The 27,499-nt window shown below is 38.4% G+C and overlaps 2 protein-coding genes across 4 annotated transcripts in view; both read right to left on the bottom strand.

Annotated features, from left to right (window-relative positions):
- Positions 1-539: 539 nt before the first annotated feature.
- On the bottom strand, positions 540-5,937 carry alkbh5 (alkB homolog 5, RNA demethylase). Its single transcript, XM_014974025.2, has 4 exons — positions 4,597-5,937; positions 3,695-3,775; positions 3,492-3,614; positions 540-1,397 (listed from the first exon to the last, which is right to left on the bottom strand). The coding sequence occupies exons 1-4, from the start codon at positions 5,307-5,309 to the stop codon at positions 1,238-1,240; spliced, it is 1,077 nt and encodes a 358-aa protein (XP_014829511.2). The 5' UTR covers positions 5,310-5,937; the 3' UTR covers positions 540-1,237.
- Positions 5,938-7,438: 1,501 nt separating this feature from the next.
- Positions 7,439-27,499, bottom strand: part of myo15ab (myosin XVAb) — a 45,955-nt gene continuing 25,894 nt past the window's right edge. For all 3 annotated transcript variants that reach the window (XM_014973987.2, XM_088008490.1, XM_088008495.1), the window contains 24 exons: positions 23,626-23,741; positions 22,015-22,074; positions 21,806-21,881; positions 21,583-21,698; positions 21,364-21,482; positions 18,851-18,992; positions 18,281-18,392; positions 18,132-18,206; positions 15,975-16,180; positions 15,778-15,896; positions 15,423-15,492; positions 15,273-15,345; positions 14,692-14,765; positions 13,686-13,768; positions 13,459-13,589; positions 13,273-13,367; positions 11,901-11,978; positions 11,725-11,821; positions 9,891-10,051; positions 9,672-9,805; positions 9,102-9,235; positions 8,257-8,390; positions 8,001-8,141; positions 7,439-7,931 (listed from right to left, as the gene is read on the bottom strand). In XM_014973987.2, coding sequence (XP_014829473.2) covers positions 7,830-7,931; positions 8,001-8,141; positions 8,257-8,390; positions 9,102-9,235; positions 9,672-9,805; positions 9,891-10,051; positions 11,725-11,821; positions 11,901-11,978; positions 13,273-13,367; positions 13,459-13,589; positions 13,686-13,768; positions 14,692-14,765; positions 15,273-15,345; positions 15,423-15,492; positions 15,778-15,896; positions 15,975-16,180; positions 18,132-18,206; positions 18,281-18,392; positions 18,851-18,992; positions 21,364-21,482; positions 21,583-21,698; positions 21,806-21,881; positions 22,015-22,074; positions 23,626-23,741 — 2,648 coding nt within the window. In that variant the 3' untranslated portion in view covers positions 7,439-7,829. The remainder of the gene's footprint in view (positions 7,932-8,000; positions 8,142-8,256; positions 8,391-9,101; positions 9,236-9,671; positions 9,806-9,890; positions 10,052-11,724; positions 11,822-11,900; positions 11,979-13,272; positions 13,368-13,458; positions 13,590-13,685; positions 13,769-14,691; positions 14,766-15,272; positions 15,346-15,422; positions 15,493-15,777; positions 15,897-15,974; positions 16,181-18,131; positions 18,207-18,280; positions 18,393-18,850; positions 18,993-21,363; positions 21,483-21,582; positions 21,699-21,805; positions 21,882-22,014; positions 22,075-23,625; positions 23,742-27,499) is intronic.

Raw genomic sequence — 27,499 nt, 5'->3', positions numbered from 1 at the left:
CAAATAGGGATCTAAGAAACTACCAACCAGGTTAGGTCTTTATTTTCAAACATTTTTTAAATTAACATGATGCGCACATCCTGTATTCATTTAATAACTGTCCCAATTTTTCTTACATTTGACTTAAGTCTGTTTGAATAGTGACATGCAAAAATAAAAGGAAAAAAAAAGCCCTAAAAACAACAAAACCACTCAGTGGGTTTATTTGTGCACCTCTATTCAAGTTAAACTCTCCAACCCTAACCCAAACTAAGTTTTTATCTGGTGAACAAGGCAATTCCGATTGCAGCAGAGCTTCACTCATTCCATTTTTAGAAAGCAATTTATCCAGTGACCTGAGATTATTTTTATTCATGTGTAACTCTAGACTAACCTAGTCGGTGGCTAAGGAGCACCTTTCCCATATACGGGTATCAGTAATAGATGTTTGTTTACACAGCAAACTGCAAGTGAGCTTGTGAAAATGTAATTTCTTCACTAATACATTTTCAGACAGGAAACATACAAATAACATACCAAGTAAAATTCAAACAGCAAAATGAGGAAAAAGTAATTTTATTAAGGAACAGGAATGACATGGTTCATGTCAAATGACAGCAACCTTATACTGAGACAGGACAGTGAAATGTGGCAGCCTTCCATGAAGGATTTGTTTTGCTCCTGCACCACTTCCACGAGACGGCAAGGATGGACTTGCCTGTTGCTGAAACCTAAACTGCAAATCTGAACAAAAAGTGAAGATCTGACATTACCTTCTGACAAAAGTAATAGATTTGAAATTTATATGGCTAGAACACAAAAAATAAAGAATCAGTCTTCATAAAAGCCCTCCAAATAAAGACTGTACATTAACATATTGTGCATTATGAAGTTAGATTACATGTTGGGATTCTTTTGTACAAGTTCATACGTACATGTTCTTTTCAATTCTCAAGGTAGAAAAAATACATGCCTTTTCTGCTCCTCTATTAACATAAAGAAATGTTTAATTTAAACTAACTAAACTGTTTAACAACAGACTTTTACTGTAGTGAGTAAGTTACGGTCTATTATAAGCAGCAGAAAAGCCAGTACACTCAAGCTTTTCTTGACTCAAATCAAAACTGAAACCTAATGGTTGTTCTTGAACCAGAATACACTGGACCGTTAAAATAACTGATCAAATAAAGTTACAATACTGACATACATAAAGGAGTAGGGATATTTTAGTATGTGAGCGTGGCTGTCAAAGAGGCAGTCAGTGGCGCCTCATTTTCACTTTGCGCCCTGAGCTCTCCTGGTGTTTGTCGAGGTCTTCTTCACGCCTCCGGTAGTTCTCTGAGCTGGCGCTATGGTGACGGTGGCGGGACAGCGAAGGATGTCTATTCTCCTCTTTATCCATCTCCAGAACCCTTGGCCTGGTTTGCAGGGGGAAAAAAGTCACATGTTGATCTACTTTTGTCATACTCAGGAGAGTTCAGCTTAGTACCTTAAATGATGATACATTTAGATTACCAGTATGTAAAAAAAAAGGTTTATCAGGATATATGCACTTTAAAAATATCGAAAGAAGTTACCCATTTTAAGTCAACTACAAGTTATCAATCAGGTTCTATTCAAGTGATTTCTTTGACTCTACAGGAAATCACTTGATCAGTCCTGTGGGCTCATGAAACTGAACCAAAAATGCAAATTTATTCATGATTCAATAAGGTGGTGGATTGTTTTTTAACACAAGGGCAAATTAGTTTGGATAACTTGTTTCCTTTAAAAGACATATTTAACAAACTTATTTTTGTACTCGGGTTAAGAACATTCCCCTACTGCACAGGTACAAGGCTATCCGTCAAACCCCATACATCATCACCAACCAAGTTTTTCCTCACCCAGTTAAAATCTGGAATCTACTCCAACGATCCTTCAGTATAACTGGATTACATTTGTATGCAGAAACAAACTTTATAGGAATGTGTTTATATGGATTATAGCCTTCACAAGCACTTTGAATTGCTTTGTTGCTGAAAATGTGCTATATAAATAAAATTACCTTACAAAAAAAAATAAAATAAATAAATCTAAAATTACTGAAAACAGTGGTTTTAAAAAAAACTGTTACTTTATACCTTTGTACTTTGGCCACTTGTTACACTTTGTTTCGGCCATAAAAAGAACCAATTTGCACAAACCCAAACTGAAAACTTATGATTTTTAATAATTTTCTATTTCCATTCACTGTGTAGAATAAAGACATGTGACTATGCAAATAATAAATCATATCTACCAGTAGACCACTCACCTTTTTGATTTGATCTGGAGTTGATCTCTAACATTTCACAAGAGTCAACTCAGCCAAATGGTTAAAATATCAAGTAATGGAAATACAGTTAATTATAAGATTCTTAAAAATGCCTTAATTTATTTTTATTTGTTTTATCTCTACATTTGATCAAATATACTCAACATAAATAATCACAATCACTAATATAGTTACCAACGATTATAGACCTGTTGCCCTGACAACCCACATAATGAAGGTCCTGGAGAGACTCCTGCTGGCCCACCTCAGTCAGCAGACAAGCACATACCAAGACCCCTTGATAGGGGCTTGTCTGCTTGGAGACGCCATCATACACCTGCTTCAACAAACCCACTGACATCTGCACTGTGAGGACCATGTTCTTTGATTTTTCTACAACATTTAACACAATTTAGCCTGATCTACTTTATCAAACTCCAGAAGACACAGGTGGAGGCCTCAACAATCACATTTGTTGAATTACAATAGACTCTGCAGCTGGTGGGTGAGTCAGAAATGGACAAGAGACTGAGTACAGAGAGCTGGTGGACTGCTTTGTGTCATGGTGTAAACAATCATTTCATCTTAAATGTAAACAAAACAATGACCCGTCTATAATAAGGGGCAGAGCAGACTGGACTTCCTGAGGAAGTTAAGATCCTTCAAGGTTTGCAGCAAGATGCTGCAGATCTTTTATCAGTCTGTTGTTGAGAGCATCATCTCTGCTGCTGTCATCTGTTGGAGCAGCAGCATCAGAGCCAGAGACCTAAGAAGGTTCAACAGCCTGATAAAGAAGGCTGGTTCTGTTCTGGTTCTGTTCTGAGCACGACTATGGAACCTATGGAGATGATAATGATGCAAAGAAGGATTCTTCATAAAATCAAGAAAATTATGGACAACCCTGATCATCCTCTACATGAAACTGTCTTGGGCAAACAGAGTGTTTTCAGTCAGGGGGTTCTTCAGATTTGCCACTGCACGAGATCTTTCCTGCCAACAACCACCACTATCTACAGCAGCTCTTTACTTAAATGAGTTACACCAATATTTAATTTCACTTTGGGATCAGTAAATTATTGTTCAATTGAATTTGAATTGAAGTGCAGCGATAACAAAACTGCTCATTTCAAAGGTATTTATCAGGGTAGAAATTAGCAAACTATTTTCATCCTTGCAGTCCTTCATAGAGATCACCTGGATAAGTGGGCATAAATACCTGTGAGCCGCATCCGGATCTGCTTTTCGATGAGAGCATTTGGCTTTTAGAGGAGCAGATCTCAGGGCAGGAGGCGAACTTAAAGGGCTGTCTGAGTCCAAACGCGGTGCATCAGGTTTAGTTCTGACAAAAGACAAAGCTCTGAATGAAAGTCCATTTGACCCTAACAAATGCTGCCTTTTAAAACCAGAACACCGACTCACTTTCTGAGGATGATTACTGCACGTCTCTCCTTAATGTCCTGAGGCCTGATGCAATGAGTGATGTCATCAGCAGCATAGCCACTGCAAATGAAAGAAAAACATTTTTGTTACCACGAAATCTGCTCTGCTCTGATCAACAACTGTGTCGCGGAAAAGTATACATTTTTTCCACATTGTCACATTGCAATCGCAAACGTCATTATATTTTAGTAAGATTAAAAATCCAAAGAAGAAAATATGAATCTAATGAATTTGATTATTAAACAATACACAATAACCACAGACTGATGGAATGTCTCTTGTAGCATTTTTCATAGAGACTGAAAGTTCTGTAGCCTCCAAAAAAACATCTATTTTATGCAGTTAAAAGTTAGTTTGGTATATAGGGTGGAGCTAATGTGCAAACAAAGATCAAGGTAAGGACAAACATATGGCGCATATATATATATATGTACATATATAGAAAAAAGGCCTGATGCTACATTGTGAAAAATAAAAAGACTAATGGGATTAAATTGTCCATCTCAAAAGAAACTATGAATGTTGTGAATTTATAGACCAAGAATGTCAAAAGAAATTCATAAGAAACTGACATCAATTTTCTTCCCCCTCTAGTGAGAAGAAAACATTTGTTTAAAAATCATGATATTTCTAAAGAAAATAAGAACCAACAAATTTTCTATTCCGCTCCTATAAAAGAAATTAAGACATTAATTCCATAATTATGTACGAAGTTTTCCCTGTACTGACTTTTTGCAAAAGAAATTCAACACCTAAAATCTCAATGAAATATATAATCTGTGGTTCTCACTAAGGGAACAAAAATGGAAAAAAAGGGATATGAATACTTTTGCCAGACACAATACATGAAGACATCTGATAAATGAGGTGAGCATGCTCACCTCAGTACTGTGACGCTCCCTCTCCTCACAGGCAGGACAAACACCGGCTCTGACACCCGGATGGGTTTGAATTGGAAGCGACAACCAAAGCACAGCGCGCTGTCACTGAAGAAGGACACAGAGACAATGGGCCGTGCAAAGATGTGCAGGGGATCCACGTGGGACACGATGCATCCACCTGGCTGATAATCATTGATGACCGCACTGTTGACGAAACCCTCGGGGATCACCCCGTTGGACACCAGCCGGTTGATCACCAGCTCATGAACCCAGCTAGGGATTTCGTCTACCTCTCCTTTGCGGTACAGCCGCTCTTGACCCGGTCCGCGCCTCTCCAGCTGGGCTCCGTACGTGTACCCCTCGCCAAAGAAGTACTTGTTCCGGAGGGGAGCTCTATCCACCGTGTGCTCCCGATACAGTCCAGCCTCTGCTTTGGCCACTACTTCATCGATCCTCTCCTCGATGCGGGCGCACTCCTCCGGGGTGAATATGCTCAGCTGTACGACGCTACTCCTGACCCGGCGGGCTTCTTGCTCCCGGAGGTCAGAACTATCGTCGCTGTGTTCGTATTCATCGTCGTCCGACTCTCGATACTTCCGCTTTCGACCCTTCCCGCTGCCGTTGCTCGCTCGGTATTTGTTCCCGTAGTCGTCCCGGTGCGGAGTCATAGACTTTAGCTTCTCTCTTAGGTCAGAGAATCCGCTGGCTGCCATGTCGGCCAAAATAATATGACCGCCGCGTTGCAAAAAATAAAGGTTCCTAACTACAAACACACAAAAAAAAACTAGCCTCAATGCTGCATTTCAGCACAAATTTACAACAGTTTGTTTGTTATGGACAAACTAGACCTGAATAAAATTACAAGAGTCAATTAACTCGCATAGCAACAACAAGCGCACAAAAGTAGCTCATGTTAGCTATGGCTCCTAGCTCAGTCTTTGCTTTGAAGCGTTACTCTTTTGTAACTATTCTTTTACATTTCATATATCCCGTATTTCAGAAACGAACAAAGAAGTTAGATACTGCGTCATCACCACTCTGCGTCCAGCTAAGGCAGAGAAGAGGCTAACGCTGTTAGCTGATAGCTTGTTAGCCCGGCTAGCCTGGCTTGACCACTCCGTCGCCGCCTGGAAATACTGACAAAACACGCAGCGACATGTCACCACCAAAATTCCCAATCTGGATATTTTTGAGCTTCCTCCAATGATGCTTGAAATAAGTAGAGCCAGAAACTATATTGTTAAATGGGCATAAAGCTAAATTCGCCTTCTCAGTCAGTCTCCAAGTACAAGCCTGAAAATAAACTCGTGTAACCTGCGGAGGGTTTGCGCATGCTCATTGTAGATTTGTGGGAGGGACTCTCTGGGTTCCAAATTCAATGTTGCTAATTTTGTCCCGCTTACCTTCTAACTAGCCACCAGTACGGTTAACTTGGAAAATAGTTATTTTGTTTCTGGTTTATTGATTACACGAATGTTTCTAAAATTTTTTTTGAAAAGGCTGTTATGCTAAAAAACGTATTCAGGGTTAAGCGCATTTTCATGAATATGTGAAATATTCAAATAGAGTTCTTAGTTCTTTTATGTCCATTTTTAGAATAAGTGCAAAAGTTCAAAATTAAGTTAAGTCAGATATTTCTGGAGTGGTCGCTGGTCCAGACTGAAATATGGAACTTTCTCAAAATTATTTATACCCCTGGTAGCTTTGAAGTCATCTTTTAATTTTACCAAAATATTTCCTCGAGGATTTAAAATGGCCTTTTGCAATGGTACAAGCCAGAGTCCCTAGTTTATTTTCAAAGAGTTTTGTAGAAATAGCCTTCCATGCTCAAAGAACTGTGAATCATTACAAAAATAAATCACCACATAGCAGCAGAATGGATGACCAATGGAATAATAGGATGGATGGATGGCTGATTGATGAATCCATATTCAACATCTAAAAGTTCCATCAGTCCATCCAGACTTGGTTTATTTATTTAGTTATTCAGTAAGTACAGGAGCAGCTTAGGGATTTCAGTTTACAATAGTTTACAGATAGATGTACAAAGCAAATAGAACACTGAGATTTTCAATATCTCCCCCAGCCTTTTTGTGTTATTTCAAAAAAAAAAAAAGAAAAGAAAAAAAAAGCCCAGCAGCCTCCAACGAAGAAAGTAACCATGTTAAAAATTTGATTTGCTCTTTCACTACTTACAGATTATCATCCTGGGAGAGGTGGCTACAGTGTCACAATTTCCATCTTGAAGAGGCTGTCAAAGAAACAAGGCTTCTTTTCTGTGTTTTATGAAATTCAGTTCACAATATAACTGTACAGGGCGAATGGGCTGTATCCTGATGAAAAAGCAAAATATCACCAAAATATTTTTAAAATTCCAACACTGAATCGGCAAGAATCTTTTTTGAATCTTTTTTACTCAATGTTTTAGCTACAAGCCTACAAATATCTCTCAGATTAATCTGCTCCATAATCTTTGAAAACATATGTAAAGTCTTTGATCTTTTATGCACATTCAACTATAAGATTAAAAAAACAAATTGTAAAATTTTATTACACTAGACTGTAGAAGCAAATGTGTTCTTTTCTTCAAACTGCAACAAAGTGAGGCATTGCCATAGATCATCCGAAAATTTAAACTCCTAAGTGTCACAGCAGTAACTGAATCTTGCATAACAGCTATGAGCTCAACACTGTTAATACAAGTTTTGCATGTAAAACAGCAGATCTACATCATAGTAAATAATATTAGAAAAGTGGCAATAAAATTGTTTACATTTCTGTAAAAAATGTAAATAAAGATATAGCAAAAACATTCATTAGATTTAATGAGCAAGTCAGTGGGTATATTCATGCTTTTATTTTTTTTCTGAAAAATATTTGTTTTACAAAATATATCAACTCTTCTATTTACAAATCATTACCAATCATACAAATAACATAAAAGCATAAAACTGATTAACTATAAAACATTTAAAGATGCCAAAGATATCTGTTGAAAACACAACAGTGAGTGAATCTATAAATTCTCACAAAGAATAAGATGGAGGATCCAAATCTATCACTCAGCTGTGTTTTTCTGTAACTTCAGAGAAATAATCCAGTAAAACCTGGAATGACTTCCTGATATTTCCCATGTCACTGTGAAAACTACACAACAAACCACTGAAGGAGAGCGGAGGTAGCTACGTGTACATGTGCAGAAACATTTGTGCATAATATGAAACGTGCACACATCACAGCATGGTGATTTCGCTGGGTGGCAGAGTGAGCCTCTTTTCTCTCACAGACATCATATTTTCAACCTGCATGGCAATAACTCGACACAGCTCCAGGCCCTGTGGAGAAAACCAGTCAGCTTTACAGCACTAAGTATCAAACACCAGAATTTACCCAATTTACCACACCTGCTCCAGCTGCAGCTGAATGACCCGCTGTGTGTTCATGTCCCCCACAGTTAGGTCCACATACGGGTAGCTGGTTCCAGCACTGTGCCTCTGGGTGCGACTGCCCTGCACCTCCACAAGGGGGACGGCTGCCATCAGCTCCTGCAGAACACACATCAGACTTTGCTCTGACAAGAGAGAACAACTTTTCTCCCAGGCTCATGCTAATGATGCCATGAGCCGATCACACAGTGATAAATGTGTGTGTGGTTCTTACATGTGTGTTTTTGTGCAGAAAGTGGAGACCACGTGGGTTAACAGCTAGAATGCAAGGAGCATAGAAGGTGGTGGAGCTGCTGCTGTGGATGTAGAAGAATGAGGAACCAAACATGGGGAACGCACTGACCAGGCCTGCATGCACAGACAGAATGCAACAAAAGGGAACAAAAGCATTATTATTATCTTACATACTTTATAATTAAAGTTGATGAAGATTTTGTTTGTCTGAATCACTGTAAGGCCACAAGGCTCGTTTTACCAACTTTTATCCGTGTAGGTTCAATTGATGTATATAAAAAAACTTCCATGAGACTCCGGTGTAAAAAGAAACTTTGTTCAGGAGCAATCAGGCCTAAGATATGCTCATCAATAAACAAACTACTGTAGTAAAACCATGTGGCTCTGTCCTCCTCTGCTGCGCCGCCTTCCCTCTACTGAGATTACCCTTTACTTTTTTTCCAGTCCTCCAGGGTTGCCACAATGTGACCTTTTCAACAGTAACACTATCCTTTAAAGCAATTTTATTCACAGGATTACTTTACCAAGTCAACACAAACACAATAAAACTATTTTTAGTTCAATTTTAGCCAAACATCTACTTAATAATGTCAAATAACTAATAAAACAAAATAAGTTTAAACACAAAATAAATACTGATTTTAAGTTTGTATTTGAGTTTTTCTCTACAGGCCTGCTGTGGTTAATAAAATTGAACTCGGCAAAAAAAAAAAAAAAAAGTGTTTAGTCATGTACAACTTATAAACATTTCATATTTAAGCTATGTGAAAACATTATGGTTTTATTTATGATTTTGCATTTTCTTCCTTTGAGAAGGGATCTTACCGAGAAACTGTGCCCTAGCCTGATGTGGACTCAGAGGCTGCACTTGCTGCATGTGCTGCGTTGCCATGGTAACCCACTGCTGTGGGGGCTGCTTTTTGAAGAGAGGTGCAGCAATGTACTCCGATAGCTCGTGTCTGGAAGACAGAGGACAAGAACAACAACGTCAGATAAACAGAAGCTGCCTCGCTCTGTGGCTTCTGACATTTCTCAAAAACTGTTTTATACAACTCAATGAGCTGCTCTGTGTTTTGCTCTGTGACAGGCAGTGATAAGTGCAAAAAATATATAGCTTTTTCATAGTCGACAGTGCGTAAAGAAAAAAAGACATCCAGTTGAAGCACAACAGCTCAGCCCATTTAGGCGACTGAACTCCTCCAAGTACAGTAAAGTCAGAATCTTTCACTTTAATGTATTCACAAACAAACAAGAAGAAACTTCAATATTTCAGAGACTGAAAAAGACTTTAGAAAGGGACTAAGTCCATAACCAAAAAGTTAAATAAAATACTAAACATTTAAAAAGTACTTTTAGGATGTTTGGAAATGAGCGTTAATAACTCTTGTTGCTCACATGCTGGGAGTATAGATGTTGTCCTTGGCTCTATGCTGCAAAGCAGCCAGCTTTGATATTTGGTGGAACTGTTGATCGCTCACTTTTCCATGTGAGAGAACATTTAGCAGGCCTTTCTGGTAGTCTGGAAGGATCTGAAAAATATTCACAAAACCTGAGTTACACACATAACAAATAACAAAATATGTGTGTGGAGTGAGAGGAAATCTTTTTTAGTACCTGGTTATACTGCATGGCCACACTCAGCTCATTCTCGAACCTGAGCGACTGAGTCCAGACAACTCGCCGGAACCACAGACTGTAGCCTGAGTCGACCGCCTCTGCCTCTGTGGCAACGTCCAGGATGTACTCGTTCTTGTTCAGAGGTCGAACATTCTGACCTGAGCTCACCCAGTTACACAGAGATTGGTTTATTATTTCATATATTTTGCATATTTACTGCAGTAGGAATTAGTCAGTTTCTCAAAAACCAGCAGAGCCACCAGACTGAGCTGTCCCCAACAAAACAGTGTCATCCATCTGTGGTCTCATGAAGTAATCCAGAATTTCAGCATCATAGGTTGTTATAGAAATAAATATTACATACTAAAAACTTAGAAAAAATTAGAACAGAAAACAATGCAAGTTACGAATAAGTAGCTTTGTGCATGTCTTATATATATTCTATATCATGAATATATGAATATATTTTTGTATGATTCATCATCATACAAAAAGTTTGCATAACAATATTTCAGATTAATTCATTTTTATTAAAATGTGCTCCATTCTTGTCGGGGTAGAGATGCAGTGGGCAGGTCTGTATGGTGGAGACCTGGAGGGAATAAGATTATTTTCTAGGGATTTTTTTTCTGTATTTCATTATTAGTTTTGGTTTATGTGGTATAAATGTAACATATGTCTGACTCCTTTGTATCTACAGGCTCTCATCTATGTATAAAAGAAAAAAATTCAATAAAAAGACAGAGATAAATAAAGATATTTTCAGTGGTATATATACAATTTATTTCATTTTCCCTTTGGGATCAATAACATATGTTTGAATTTATTTGAATTTGAATTGTAAAGCACAGGTGTACTTCAAAATCAACCTCGGAATAAATGTAAATAAATTCATATATTATTTTAAGTGCAGTGACATAAAAACATGCCACTTCTATTATTCAATCATAAGTTTTGTAATTTTTTAAGTGATAGTTCACTACATGGAAAGACCATGGAAAGTTTACTGAGTTGTTGAATTTAAATGGGTTCAAACTGCATCTATGTTTTGCTGGAACTGTTAGATTAAAAGTGAAATGATGCAGTTTCTTTTATTATTAAAACTTTTGTATTTTCTTTGTACAAACTTCACAGCATTTCAGTTTATAAACATTTAGTTGTTCTCACAAGCATCTTAGCAAACTGAAATAATACAATAATATCAAAAAATACATAACAGTGATGCTTCTTCTGCAAATTAAAGCTTATTAATAACTCTCAGACTTCCTGAAACTCCATTACAATTTTCATTTGTTCTTTTTCCACTTATTTTTAATTCACTATCTGGATATTTAAAGAGGACTGCTTATGACAGATGGATTCAGTCATAAGGTTTAGAAATAGTTCATTACATACAATTGAGCCCAAAATTATTCATGAAAATGGGAAAATGATTAAGTAATCTTCTAACTTTACCAACACACTTCTTCTGACTATCAACATTTCGTAATGGTTTAGCCAGAGTCCTGCCTTAATCTGACATGTAATCTGTGGATGGCAAAGAGGCCTTCCGTCCTCAAAGACTTGAAGCTCATCCCCAAAGAAAAATCCTTTCACTGGAAACATGCCAAAAGCTGTAGAAGGTTTCTAATTGCTGCATTACATATAAATATGTTTGCTCTTTTTTAGGTGGATGTAAATCATTTAACATGACATTTTAAAATCAAATTTAAAAAACATACAATTATTTTTTATCTCACATTACATTGATATATTATCTGTTGAGAAATTCTGTCTCGTTTCCTTTCAGGCACTTCTGTAACATTTTAAATCAAAATCTGACTGTGCATACCTCTGTTGGTGACTAAAAATATGGCATATTCTTCAATGGCTTCTAGTGTGTGTAATCCCATTTCATAGCACAACTCTTCTATTACCTCCAGGGCAACCTGAAAAACAGATACATCAGCCAATCCCAGCCCGCCCACACTAATGCACCACACTGATCATCACCTGCTGAGAACTTACAGTACAAGTTTTGATTTTCACGTGGCGTTCAATGCCTCCAGGGAAGAGAAACAGCTGACGTTTTGAACTGCGTCCCGCCTGAGGAAACACAAACGATCACATGATATATGTGGTAGATATGCTAAAAATGACTCACTTGTTAGGACTGCAGAATCATAAGGTTATAAAAAAAATGGTGCTCAAGTGTATGTATAATGAAGAAAAAAAGAAACTAAGTCTTCAGAAAGACCAAATTTTGCTTTTCTTTTTCCTTCTCTTCACTTATCTTCATGTTCCTTTGGTCATAATAAACTTTAAAAACAGCTTCCAAACCCATATTTAGGCAAAATCAAAATAACTAATTTGTTTTTACCAAGTGCAACTGAAGAAAACTCTTGATTTATTTGGAAATATTGTCCATTAAAGAGCATTCCATGCCATAAATGAGTTTGCACAAAATTCACACTAACTGTCCTTTCAAGCCGAAGAAGAAATCCTACCAAGCCTGGCTAGCTTGTAGAACCACATTGTTTGCTTCTGTGAGGTCATGAATGAGTTCATGGCCTTGCCAAATGAGTTCAGCGAGGCCATGCAGAAGAACTTTTGGTTGACATTAAAGCAATTCTTTCAAACCGTCCGACACCTCTGAAGCAGTACTTTGCTATCACTGTTTATGGGGGTGGAGAGTTACTGACCTTGATGGAGGATCTTGTCATTTAGTGGAAAGAGACTTGGAAGATTTTCTCAATCCCCTCCATTGCACCATTGGGACTCATTCAGCACTCAGGCTGAAGTTTCAAAGGCGGTCAAAAATCTAGATGGTGGCAGAGTCTCAGGGATGGATGGGATCTGCCCCAAGGGCCTCAGGTCTCTGAATGTTGTGGGGCTGTCATGACTGACATACCTCTTTAACATGCTGTAGTGGTTGTGTAACAGTCCACATGTGTGTTGTTGCCCAAGAAAAGGCTTTCAACACAGCTGTGGAGTGTCCTCCAGGCATACGGAGTCCAGTGCCCTTTATTCCCTAGCTTAAAAAAAGACTAGTCTGAAGAAAGTACACATTTAGAAACTTTGCTATATTTATCTGTCAATTCTTCCTTTTACAACACATAACTTGGATTAATTAAATAAAAAAAGAAAAAATATATATTTCATTGGTTATATACTAAGCCATTAAAAACTAATTTCCACTAGTAATAAATAGTAATACACAATTGTGTTTGGTAAAAGTGGATGTATTAGAATACTCCTTCATAATTCAGATCTGTCCTTTTGACTCTTACTTGATTCTGCATTTGTGTGTATAAAATGATATTATTCTCTATCCATCTTATCCCTAATAAGGATTAAAATATTTTGGCCTAAAAGCAGATAAATTAATGGAGGCACCAACCATCATAGCTTTCAGCTCCATGCCGTTGGGTGGAACAATCCGACCGCCGTACACAAACGTCTTCTTCAGATTTTGTTCACATGCTTTAGCTATGCCTGAAAAAAGCGCAGTACATATTTCACACTGATTGCAACATTTGCAGCATACTCCCATTTGATATTAGTGTGTGTGTTTTTTTTTTCTTACCTTGATACGGTGCTCCTGCACTGCGAGAAGAGTGCTGCAGGTATTTTAACAGGAAAGGTTTGAGGACTTCAGAGCAGCGATGGTAGGCAGCCAGGATGTACAGCAGCCTCCAGCCTCGTTGGCAACTATCGCTGCAAAGCACAAGCGAGCACAGAGGTGCTCAGGATCACAGAGGTAATCACCAAAGAGCCATGCACTGAGGGTTTGTGTGTGGCCAGCCAACTTACGGTTTGGAGCTGGTGTTGGCAGTAAGTTGTTTGAGGAGCTGGCAGTAAGCTTCATCCCTCATCAAGGTGAATTCTCCAATGAGCTGAAGGGAGCAAATAAATCACAGCACACACACAAAAAAACAACAACAAAAAAAAAAACCAAGAGTTTAGGTGGAGTTCCTTCCTGCAAAATAATAATATTAACCTTTGGCATCTAATACAATATATCATTCTGTAGCTTAGAAATCTTAGTGTATAAGTTGAACTAGCAGAATGACTGGAGCAATGTTTTTGAGGAATGCTACATACAGAAGGTAAGTAATCTGTGACACAACATAAAAAAATTAAGGGCAAATGAAAAGCATAAGGGAAACAAATTTTGGTCTATAATTAAATTCTTTCAAAGTTTTCAGTTGAGGGAATGCAGGAATAGGAGCCACACAAATGCCAGACATAAATTATTATTAGCAGCATAATTAGATGCTGCGTTTAGAAACAGGTAAGGAAAGAAAACAGAACATTACTATATGTTGCCTCATTTCCCCCAGAGATCAGTCCAATGACTGGAGTCGTCTACAAATTTGATAACACTAGTGTTCGGCTGTGTGGTCATTATGGAATAGGGTACAGCATGGGACTCAGCACAAGGCAATGTGTTTGTGAGGAACAATGAGGTCAGTACACATGTCTATGTGAATACAGAGGTTTAATGAGGACATAGTGTAGCCTTATAAACCCCCCTGACATTGTGATCCAGTGTGTTTTTCTTGTGTGTGGGAAAAGAACTTTACTGCTTATATGCTGGTAATGGTTAAAATCACCAACTATGAACACTGCCCTCTAGGTGTTTGCTTTCCTGTCCTTTAATATGTTTTTATCGCGTCCCAATGCTTCTGTCGGGTTTCTGCACAGTAGAATGTAAAAAACAGTGAAAGCTGTTGTAAACTTCCTCAATGGGAATAAGGACCTGCATTTCAGCATCAAATACTCTGTGGTGTGGGAAATTGATAATGAACATATTTACCTTAAGGAACATGTTGACCACTTCCTGTTCTGATGAACCCCTAGATGGAGAATCCCCCATGAAGCGCATAATGCCTAGAGATGTTACACCAGGACACACACATACACAAATTAAACATCCCCTCACAATTCATACACAGTTTTAGTTAACAAATGCCTGATATTAGTGTTCAAATTTAATTTATGTAGCTAAATGTTTTATTTGTACACTCTGTACACTCAAGAAATCATTACTGATATAAATTTGTTATAAAAGTATTACTGATTGCACTTTAAAAATCAGGTAACTTTATGTTATTAAAGGTAAAGTTTAAACAGTAATGATTTCCTGGTTAATGTCAAGTTGTCATAACAAAGACATTTTGAACAATGTCAACTTTGTATTAAAAGTGTCATAATTTACCGAATGACGCTTTACGACAACAGTCATTAATATTCATGAAGACTTATTGATGTTCATGACAGGTGTTATGTCATGTTTATGACAGTGTCATGACAGTCTTATTCAACCCCCTTCAAATAAAGTGTTACCAAATTATGGAACTGGTGGATTTATTTAGAGAAGAGAAGTCAACAACTTACACAGGTAGAGATCAGCTGCCACTCGGTTCATAGCTACATCTGTGAACTCTATCAGAGACTCAGTCAGAGGGGTCTGCAAGGACAAATCAGTTGAACAAAATGTCACCTAAACATCATGGATGTTAGCATGTGATAGAAAATAAAAAGCACCTTGGAGAACTTAATCATGTCAGTAGGCTCCCTGAAATCGTTCCTTTTGCCTTTGCTCTTCATGGAATCTCTGAGGACAGACACATCGAAACAACTTTATATTTCATCAATGTTCAAAAACAATGGCACACAAAAAAACCTGCACTAAAATTACAACTTATGGCCTTTAATATAGCTGGATATTTATTTGTTTCAAGCACTTCTAGAGAAAGGGAACTAGATCTTCTGGTCATTGTGACAAATGCATTTGATTTTCACAGTCCCAATAAACATCTTTTTTTTATGCTAATTGCATCTTTTCCCAATAAAAAGTTTGAACAGCAAGAAAAAAAAATCTACTTGTTCTCAGTCTCACCCGTGTCCATTTGGTGCCTGCCTGAAGTACTTCTTGGCAAACTCTATCATATCATATTTACTGTCCTGCAGAGCCCTCTCATCAGGCTCTCCATCAGCGAAGCCATCACGTGAAACTCTCTAAAAAGAGATTAGAAGTGAGTTTGGCAGAAATAAAAAAAATAAACAGCATCTTAGAGTGCGTTTGTGTCTGGGAACCTCAATCGTTTGATCTATTTCATGCGCAGCCATGGTGGAGGCCACAGCAACAGCAATGGCTGACGACACGGCGAACTGGTCAGCTCCGCCTCGAGGCTCTGCCTTTCGGTCCAGCGGCAGCGATAGGAAATCAGGAGGAGCAACGGGGTGGACACACTCTGTGGGGAATGCCCCGGATCGGCCAAACACGGCTCCAAACTTCCAACCTGACACACAAAAGCAAGAAAAATTTACAGAGAGACACAATTTCTTCTCCTCACTGTCTGCTTTCTACTTACTGCATGTCAGATCATTATCTGCCAATTCCACTCCTGTCTGGGGTTGTGCTGATAACCTCGCAAAAGATGATTTACTGCTGTCATGATGGACAACACTGTTCTCAGCTGTGCTCAACTCCTTGTTTTTAATTGCAAATAAGCAGCCATTATTTACTGTACCTTCAATAAGAAGTATTCATACTTCTTGTTTTTATGTTAAAACCACTAAATATTTATGTTCACGAGACTGTCTCTGTCCAATCTGACAAAGTTTGAGTTATTTTGCATAAGACAAATGGAAAAGTTTCTGGATGTATAAAGCTTATAGATACATAACCCAATAACTCATATCTGTAATTGCAGGTAAGTGTGTTTCGAAAAAGCACTGAGTCAGAGGAGGTCAATGTAAAGATTTTGAAACCATACATGACCTTCTGTCAGTCAATCACATAAAATCCCAATCAAATAAATTGAAGTCTGTGGTTGGAAAATGAAAAAAATCTACAGATGTTCAAGAGGCAATATACAGTTAGGGCTAGGGCTTTTAGTTTCCAATTCAAACCATGAGGTACCACCTACTGATGGCCTCAGCCCCTCTGGTAATAAACTAATTTTACTTTGCATAACATGAAAGATTTCTGATGCCAGGTTTCAAAAATCAAAGGAAATAAATGGAAATTATTTAATTAATTACAAATACATGTTTAAATACACTTTTACTCTGCCATCTGTCTGATGTAGGAACTGTTTAATGTCACCTTTTCTGTGTTTTCATCCAACTGTGATGTGAATTGGGAGCAAATTTTTAAAATCTTGCAAAAAAGAAAATGTGAATTAGGCGTGTTTCCATCTACTGGTTTGTAAGGCTGCACTTGTAGGCCACTCTGTATTAATGCTTTCAGAAATTGTTTAATTTTTAATTCATTTATCTCAAGCCAAACGTATGAAGTTTCTCAGTTTGTCAGGTTTTTATATTGAAGAAGGCTTAAAGGAAGTCATTTTGTTTTAAATGTCTATAGAAATGTCTCTCTTCATTCATTTCCTATGGAAATTATGTGATGGGTCTCTTGTTCTCATCCAGCTGAGGCACCAGCGCATAATTTATAAATTAAAATAATCAGTGCATGTGAAATTTTGAGCTTGTGCACACGGACGTGCACACAGGAGCCAGTGATGCAACACAGAAAAAGCTTGAAATGCTCAACTTTTGCTGCTGTCTGCTGTTGCAGAAAACATTCACCTTTTGCAGTCATTCATAGCTCTCTGTGTATCGAGCCCATAATGCACTGCTGTAACCTTCCGCAGGACAGAAGCTTTTAGGTCAAAATAGCAGTTTGATTAAGCTGCGATATGTAATATTAATGTATTATAATTTTCAGATTAATCACATGGTTTAATGTGTGAACGTTGACAGCCCTAATTAATATTCAACAAGCAGAACAGAGAATCCACATCCTGGAATCACACATCAAGCAGATACATGGAACTCACACTTAAACTACGAACATGGACATGGATTACCTATTTGTGCCTAATTAAAGGTCTCAGGGTTTGACATTGTTGTGAAGGCTGAATTCACACTCTGCAGACCCACTAGAGACTGGAATTACAAGAAAATCCTAAGTTTTTAAATCAGGGAACATCTCTTGTATTGAAGTGATCACAAATTGGCAGGATTCTCTGAGCAAAGCGGGAAGTGGAAGTGCTTATTCTGCATCAGACATGCTCCAAAGTCTCCACCGCTCTTCAATTGAAAGCTCCAGATAAAAAGATACATTTATTTAAATTCAGATTTAAGGTTAGAAATTATGGGTGTAAATATTTCAGCATGTTTATATTTTGCAATAACATCAAGTACAATGCATAAAGAGAAGAGCTATCGTTTTGTTCAAAAACTCACCAAAGTCTTCAGTGTCCCTTTTAAGCTCTTCCAAAAACACAACCTTCTTCCTCACCACACAGCCATAGCAGTAACCTACAGGAGAGAATATCTGTAAATGTTCTAACATCACAGATTTCAGCCAGGACGCTCATGAATCAGTATCTGACCTTTCTCTAGCCCGTCCATAACCTGCAATCTGATGATGTCACCTTTATGGAAACTGAGCCTCGATCGATCATCTGTCACAAAGTTACGCTCTGCGATGACGTAGTCGGAGTCCTGTTCAGGAAACCAGTACACAGATATACAAGCATGCAATAACTGATATTAAGTAGTAAAGTATCAATTAGTTGTTCAGTGATCAGAATTGGCCAGTTTTCCTTAATCAACTCTGATTTGTGATTCAAAATCATTTCAATTATCCAACACCTCAGAGCAATTTATAGATTGTTCGATTGGATATGTTACAATCTTTAAATATCTCTGTGATATACACTCTCCGGCCACTTTGTTAGGTACACCTGTCCAACAGCCAACAAATCTGCAGCAACTGCATGATGTTATGTCAATATGGACCAGACTCTCTGAGGAATGTTTCCAGTACCTTGTTGAATCTATGCCACCAAAGATTAGGGCAGTTCTGAAGGCAAAAGTGGGTCCAACCCGGTAATAGCAAGGTGTACCTAATAAAGTGGCTGGTGAGTGTATGTACATTGGTATACTGTGACTCGTCTTGCCTTTTTGATCTCATTGATGAAGGTGTCTATGAGATGTTTGACTTGTAAAGCCTTGGCGGAGAACAGGATCAGCTTCTCGTTGGTCAGATTGAACTCCAGCATGTTCTCAGAGGGGATTGTCACAAACAGGATGTCTGCATATCTGAGACAGAAAGAAAGGCAAACAGCATCAGTCACAATATGCACTACTTACCTGGGTCCTAACCTCTCAGTACAATAAAGAACAAATAAACATTAAAGTGTGGGGCATATGCTTGCTGCGCCAGTTTTGAGCAGTCTATTATTTTTTAATAAATCCCTTCCAGGAATACAAATTTTCTTGTAACACTTCAACAAATGTTTGACCTCAAACTGTCTGATGGAGCTGGAGTAAAGTACATAACTCATTCATCCAGACTTAATTTACCATATAAGAGAAAACTCCTTCAACTACTGTCACTATAAATTCCAGTTGTGGAAAAGTACAAGAAGCAAGCAACTGACTCCTTATAATGCAGAAACACACTGAAGGGTCAGAGGTTAACCCTCTTTCCAACATGAAAAGACACTCCAGTCTGAAATCTGGAGGCTTCATCCAGACATTTGGATATAGCTGCTTCAGTTGAAAGAGGAGCGGCAGAGAGGAATATGCCTGACACCGGCCAAGGACAAACAAAGTGGGGGAGTCGTGACTCATGGATGGAGGAACTTCCCACTGCTTGTATCTAAGAAAAAGGGTGGAGGTGATATACGGCCAGAAAAGATGGCAAGGAACTCCATATAAGGCGTGGAGTGGATTGGGACATCAACGCACATTCCCTCAGCGACTCATCTCTCGTTTTCTCACATTTCTCTGTAATTCTAATGCTAATAATGCATATTTACTCTAACAAAAGCTTAGAATACTAATGTTAGTCAGAGTTCTTTGGACCAGGTTGCTGGAATTACTCAGTGCTCTTCAGCTAGGATTTTTGGGATTCATTTGGTATTTCAGTTTAAGGCTGGGACATGATAAAAAATAAAACAACAAGGTACACCTGGGAGCTGACAGTAGGTCATGATTGACCTAATGCTAAAGCTTTGTTAGCTTTTCCATAAATTATTGACCCCGTAAGGCCGTTCTAATCTGGTGTTTAGGAGGTCATAGCAACTTGGTAAAAAGTAATCTCTCATCAAGATACAATTTCAACCCATTTATTTACCTGAATATACTGATGGAATCCATTTTTATCCACAAACTGATCTAATCTAATTCCTAATCATTTCTTGAGCTGAAGACATCACTGCCAAACTGCCCTCCTGTAATAAAACTCTGTCTCTGTGGTCCATCTGGCAATAGAGATAAGATCAGATCTTTGTCTTGCTGTGTCTATATAACGATGTGAAGCGTGTTGTTCAGGGCTCTTCTCCTGACTGCGCTCAGTGAGAACGCTTTTGCCTTCGAATAAAGAAACTTAAAGACAAATATTAATCTTTCTCTACTTATTGAAACATATTCTCATTCCTTCATAAAATTTCTATAACAATACCAAAGACGTCAACCTTGAACTGAGACATCTAAGCTCTGAACGTTTTCTTCTAACTTGCTGGCCAGGAACAAGATTTGTTTCAAAACCTTCAAAGTACTCTCTGGAGAACTTCTAGAAAGCGTTCTGATTTGATTTCCATTTATTATTCTTATCAGTATTTATATTGTACAATAGTTAAATAAAGATGTGAATTCAGCTGTAAAATTGGGTTGTTTTGTTACTAATTTTCAGATTTAGTAAGACATCAGCGTGTCAGTGATCACTCCTTGATGTGAAGAGTTTCTTCTGCTGGTAGTGTGAATTCATTCCTTCATTAGAAGCTTATGATTCCAGATCTGTTGGAACTGGTGCCCTGATTAAACTAAAGAATTTGAATTTTATTAATAATTTAATTAATAATAATTGACTACAATTATTAATAATTACAGAAGCCAAGCATCGACGCAAGTTCTGATTGCCAGGAATTTTGATGTCACCGTGTGAGGTTGCCACAACAGTTTTGGTTTCTAGAGTTCTGATTCCCAACACTAAAGAAAACTGCAAAGATAAATTTAAATGGATAGAAAATAGTTTTAGCTCCAACAAAATAATCCTCAAACTACCAAGCTGAAAACTCGGGATGGATGCTGCATGTTCACCAGGATGTTTTCACTATTTCTTAAATATTTGAATGTACTTTTGCTTTTACATGATTTTAGATCAGACAGATTTGTGGACTCCACCAGTCAAATGTATTTATGTTGTTAGGAGCAATGACTGAAGCTAAAATAAAAAGCAACCAATGTAAAAAGAAAGACTTGGATACTGCCTGAGAACTAAGAATAAAGATTAGTTTAGAAGATCGAAAACTTGCTGAAAAAAAAAAAAGTAGAAATAAATGACGGTTGGTTTAAAATTTTTGCACAGTGTGATAAATATTTAATAGTTTTTACGTCATAGCTTTAAAAAAACTGCTAATAAGATCCAAAAAACCCCCCAAAAAACCCCTCAAATATCTGCACTTACGTGTATGGTCGAAGGACTCTGAAATAGTCTGGAGCTGATGCGCTGCTTTTCACCGTCTTCAGTAATTTGATACCGCTGTGGGACACTGACAACACTTGCACACCTGTTCCTACACTGCCCTGCACTCAGACAGATGCACATATCCACTGAGAACAGCTTAGAAAATTGATATGTCGCATGAAGCAATTTTAGTATTGCACAACGTTCTGCCAAACTCACCGAGGCAGGAAAGAGTCGGGAGAAGTAAATTTCCCAGGTCTCCCTGGCTGCTGTCACGATCGTTTTCTTCACATGCTCCTCCACCGGATCCATATTCTGCTCAACACCATGTTTTGCTGTCATTCACAGAAACAGACACACAAACTCACTAATGTCACAGAGTTGTACTTATTTGAGAAATGCAGTCATGAAAAATAACTACAGGAAAAACAGACAGGGCTACCGAAAAGGGCTTTCATTTTCTGCCTTTCATCCCGGGTGATGCGAACGCACGCCTCTGACAGGGTGTCATTCACTATCTGGTGGAACGGAATAAAGCAGAGAAGAGGAAGAATTTTGCTGAATTTCTCTGTGATCTTTCATTTATCATGAGAGCTTGTAGGACTAAAAAAAGAAATAATATGAAATATAAAAAGAAGGAATATGATCTACCTGTTTGAAAATGAGATCTAGCAACAAAGGATTGTTGAAGCTGTCTTTGGGATAAAACACCTGAGAGACAAAATATTTATTTATCAGAAAAACTGTTTTTATAGAACAGTAATTTGCAATGATGCAGAGCAGGATACTTACAGTCATGGTAAAAAAAATAAAAAATACACCCTTACTCAATTCTAGGGTTTTTGCACTGCAAGAAATCTTATGTTTGTAGACTTTTTGAAAATGATTTGTCTAAAGTGTACAAAAATACCCAACAAGAGAAAGGCACTGTTTGGAAAACTAAGTACACAATTACTGCTTCAGGAAGATTTAAAAGATAGAGCAGCCAGATCATCAGGTTTGCCACAGCAAGAGTTCCTGCAGGCTGCTGTTCTGTGGCATGTCTATGTGTGTTAAAGTGACAATATGGTAAGGCATCAGAAACGACCTTAGGCTACATTCTCACAACAGGCCTTGATGCTCATTCCGATTATTTTGCTGAAATCCAATTTTCTTTGCGCAGTTATTCATATGACTTTAAAGGGACCCACATGTGCATAAGAAGAACGTAGACTTCACACAGCAGCACACAGTTTGTGGCGATTATAACGGAATTTATCCAGCACCAACAGTATTGTCACAAGATCATATCAACACAAAGGAAGCTAATAAAAATAAAGTCCAACTAACAGCGATGGCTTTTTGTGGCACATTGACTGCAGTTGCTGTAGAGAAGTCTTCCTGGGTGCACAGTTGGACCAGGAGCAGTGGGGCTGTGATGTGATGCGCTTCACTGACTCAGACTTGCTTAATAATTTATAGCTGTAACTTTCAGCCATTGTCTATGTCCAGGTTTACAAAGTCTAACTTCTTCTGGTGCAGAATTACTGGATATGTTTTCTGTTTAATATAGAAGTAGTACAGAGATGATTTTTTCTATGGCGTGAAAGGATTAGAATTGGATTGTTCTGCTGTGAAATAGTCGGATGTGGGTTGCATTTGCCTGCTGTGTGAACGCAGCCCTACAGGAGCAATTGTTACTGCCCACCAGTCTGGAAAGTTAAAGCCAACGACCATTTCCAAAAAACAAATGAAGTCCATCATTTGATTTTAGAAATCTCTCTGATTTCTAAATCAAAGAGAAATTAAACTGGAACATCCTCAGTTAGCAACTTAAAGTTCATGACAGTACAAATCAATAGAAGACTGCACAATTATGGCTTGTTTGAATGAACAGAGAGGACAAAGCCTCTCCAGCTTCTGGACCTTCAGTGAAGCAGCACAAAGTGTTTTATTCACCAGACCTCAATGTGATAATTTTGCTGTAAAAATGAGTGAAACAAAATTCATACACAACAATGTGAGAAACTAATAAAGTGATCGTTTTTTGTGTGACTTGAAAGTCAATTCTACTAAGGGCTGTTTCTAGAAGCTCAGGTGAATTTTTATCCCGTTTGGTTTCATCTTTATTTATTACAGAGTGTGTGGAGTCTGTTGTGTGTTTCTGTGCAGTATCAAAAACTTTTTATTTGTTTTACCAAAACTGTGTACATTTATGTTTGTATTTTTTATCATCCTTCACTGATGCGTGGTTTATTTTTGTTGCTGTATTCGTGTACTAACCTCCTTTCTGAGATACAGCCTCCAGGGCACATTGGTGTAGGTGTAATGCTCCTGGTTGGTGCTCTGGTGAAGCTGTGTCTGGATGGTCTCCGTCTCCACTGGGAGCTCTCGAGATACTGCAACAAACATGTTTAATAAGCAGAATGAAACACTGACAACATTCTGCTATCAAAATCGCCTTTCTCAACGCGCTCTTTCACGGATAAAAATGAAATAATTAACAGTGGAAAATCCACACCAAACCTGAATTCACCAACACAGACCAGTAAGAACTTTGTAAGGCATATTAAAGACTGTAACTATGAGTGGCTTTAAATTTTTTGAGGAAAAAACATGTTATATGAATTTGGAATATTCATATAAAATGATGAAAACTTTTCATTACAAAGATATAGTAAAATTCAATTCAATTCAAAAATACTTTATTAATCCCAAAGGTAGTCATCAAGATTCTTCAAAGAGCCATTGAGATGGTGAAGGCTGTCGGCAGGAAAGATCTCCTGCAGCGGCCTGTACCACACTGAACCTGAAGAAGCCTCTGACTGAAGATGTTCCGCTTTCCCAAGACAAACGAATCCTAGTCAGGATTTTCCATAATTTTCTTGATTTTATGAAGAATCCTTCTTTGCATCATGATCTCCAAAGGTTCCATAGTCGTCCTCAGAACAGAACCAGCCTTCTTTATCAGGCTGTTGAGCCTTTTTAGGTCTCTGGCTCTGATGCTGCTGCTCCAACAGATGACAGCAGCAGAGATGATGCTCTCAACAACAGACTGATAAAAGATTTGCAGCATCTTGCTGCAAACCTTGAAGGATCTTGGCTTCCTCAGGAAGTCCAGTCTGCTCTGTCCCTTCTTATAGACACTTCACAGTTGATTCTCCAGTCCAGTCTGTTGTCCAGTTGAACACCGAGGTATTTATATTCCTCAACCACCTCCACTTCTTCTCCCATTATGGAAATAGAGTTTGATCTAACCCCGTTTCTTCTGAACTCTACAATCAACTCCTTTGTTTTGTTTACATTTAAGATTAGATGATTGTTCCCTCCATCACACAAAGGGGTCCACCAGATCTCTGTACTCAGCCTCTTGTCCATCTCTGATTCTCCCAACAACTGCAGAGTCATCCGAGTATTTCTGGAGAGGCCAAAGGCATTGCGCTGGAAGTCTGAAATGTGGAGAGTGAAAAGGAATGGTGAGAGTACAGAACCCTGTGGTGCTCCTGTGTTGCTGACTACCTGGTTAGACACACAGTTCATCAGTCTCACAAGCTCTGGTCTGTTTTTGAGGTAGTCATAGATCCAGGCGATTGTTGAGGCTTCCAACTGTGCCTTCTGAAGTTTCTCACAGAGCATATCAGGCTGATTGTGTTAAATGGACTTGAGAAATCAAAGAACATGATCTACACAGGGCTGCCTGCTTTGACCAGATGATGGTGGATTTGTTGAAGCAGGCATCAACAACTCCAACTCCATGGTGATAAGAAAACTGCAAGGGGTCTTGATATGTCCTTGTCTCCTTATTCAGGTGTGCCAACAAGAGTCTCTCCTGGACCTTCATGATGTGGGATGTCAGGGCAATAGGTCTATAGTCATTGAAAATGACAAAAATAACCCCACTGGGTAAAAAAAAGACCCACTTACACATCAGAGGGTTAAGAGGATCCTCCTCAGCCACAGTTCAAAAGATCAAGCAAATTGCTGAGCTAGTTTATAAATGTGACTTACTTACTCTCTTTAGGAAACCATCAGTGTTTTCATAGGTGAAATATAAGATTTTTGCATGTATATATGAGATAGAAAACAAGACAAATACAAAACTTATATTTATGCACATTTATTGACTAATATTTACATATTTAGATATCTACGCAGGCATTTTTAATTGACAGTAATCTTACCCCATATAAAACTCCTTCTGTTTCCACAGTAAATAAAACAAACAAGAACCTGACGGGTTGTTTGACATCATCATGTCGATGAGAACCTCTATGTTCTCATCAATGATGTCATAACAGTTCAAAGACATACAAGAATACAAGAATTCTCAGTTTGCTTCTCAACTTGGTTGGAGGTAGATCGATTCCAGAGAGACGACTTCAAACTGATTTTACAAACCATTTTAACTGTTCACCAAGTCAAGATGATTTTTTATATTTATGGGACCTTGGATTTCTTGTTACGACGGGAGTTGAAAAGTTGTTAGGATAGAGCATAAGAGGCAAAGACGTTTTAGTAGAGAGCTCTGAGGACGAGAGATCAAAATACTTTGGTTTGGACATTGAACCCTGAAGACCAAAAGGACATGGAAGATTCCTCTAAGGATGAGGAAGTTACCGTCAAAACCACAGCTATGGATTTAACAGTAAAGGCATCAGGAGACTTTGTTGTTTTTGAAAGTGTCAATGTTCCTCATGACCAAATGGACCTGGATGTGTTTGCTTGCTCACAGGTTGAGTGAGTTACTTTAACAACCACAGATGGATGCAAATCTTGAGCCAACCATGTACTTTTGCAAATTTTCCAACTCGTTCTTCAACTCTTGGATGAATGCCACCATACATAGCATTATGAACTTGAATATTACTGTGGCTCAGTATCCCGAAGAGATATCTGGACTTTTTGCAGAGACTCCATTGTTTGCAAGGTTTGTCTTTACAGCAATGCACCATCCAGGAAGATATTTTCCCCCAGATGAAGTTTTTGCAGTTCAGAATGAAATAATTGAAACACTGAAGATGAAGGATGTAGTACATCGGGACAAGCCAGGAGTCTTTTTGTTTTATATCACTTATATATCGACCGTGAAGCTGACATTTGCCGTAATGGGTACATCTAAATGTACCCATTACGGCACAGAAGACCACAGAAGAACAGGACAAATTTAGTGTTAGGCTCAAAGTGACCGCTGACCAACTACAAAGGTAGTGCTTCAGACACTAGGAAGTGGGTGGAACGTGGCCCGCACAGAGTCGGCCACGTTCCCCACCTCCATTGTTGAGACGACTTCTCAGAGTTGTGGCTACAAGGTTGTCAGTGCCTGTTTTGGGGGCAAGCCTAGAATCAGCTCATGGGCACCAGAAGGGAGGGATACTGTCAAGATGAAGATAGAGACCTATTGGGTCTTTTTGGTCTGTGGGACCCCAGAAGCAGCTGATGGGTACTGGCAGTCCAAGCAGGATGAAGCTCGGGTGGTTGCTGAGGTAAAAACTTGGGTGTGGGAGAAGTTCACAGAGGCCACAGAGAATGACTTGGGCAAAGAACTTAGAAGATCTCCTCAGTTGAACCATCATATCTTCCACTGAGGAAGCAGAGCCTGGGGACTTTGGGTCAGGCCCTGCTGAGTTGAACATGGTGAGAGGCACAGAGAAGGAGTGGGCATACTTCTGGTCTCCCATCTTGGTGCCTGTGTGTTGGGGTTCACCCCAGTGAAGAGTGTAGCTTTCCATCACCTAATTGTGGTGAAGCTGACAGCTTTAACTGTTGTTTGTACTTATGTGACAAACAGCCCTTCAGATTACCCACCTTCTTTTGGAGTTGCTGGAGGGGCGAACCAAAAGAAAACTGACACCAGTGGAGCCATGGAGAAAGAAGGAGACCACTTCTGGTTCATCAAGTCTGATCATGATGAGTTTCATTTTATCTGTGCTATAAACTAAGAGCTGTGACTTAGTTTGTGATTGATGGTAACCTTCATCAGGTGAAAACGTCACATCTCGTCTAGTATTGCTTTGCTCATAGAAAAACTTTTTATTGACAATTTGAAACATTTAAAACATTTCTCTTTTCTATTTCTTGTATATTGTAGATGCTTGCTGTAATTTTGACTGATTAGTGTAAATGTGACTCAGATTTAAATATTTAACTGATTGGAATG

The sequence above is a fragment of the Poecilia mexicana genome, unplaced genomic scaffold (assembly GCF_051168715.1).
Source record: "Poecilia mexicana isolate PSO_F unplaced genomic scaffold, ASM5116871v1 scaffold_2, whole genome shotgun sequence".
NCBI classification, from domain to species: Eukaryota; Metazoa; Chordata; class Actinopteri; order Cyprinodontiformes; family Poeciliidae; genus Poecilia; species Poecilia mexicana.
This window is presented reverse-complemented; position numbering and strand designations above follow the sequence as displayed.

Excerpts from the sequence above, each read along its gene's own strand:
- alkbh5 (XM_014974025.2), bottom strand. The coding sequence starts at position 5,309 with ATGGCAGCCAGCGGATTCTCTGACCTAAGAGAGAAGCTAAAGTCTATG. Across the intron at positions 3,615-3,694 it reads GCAGTAATCATCCTCAGAAA|AACTAAACCTGATGCACCGC; the intron begins GTGAGTCGGTGT and ends GTCTTTTGTCAG. Across the intron at positions 1,398-3,491 it reads GATCCGGATGCGGCTCACAG|GCCAAGGGTTCTGGAGATGG; the intron begins GTATTTATGCCC and ends CCTGCAAACCAG.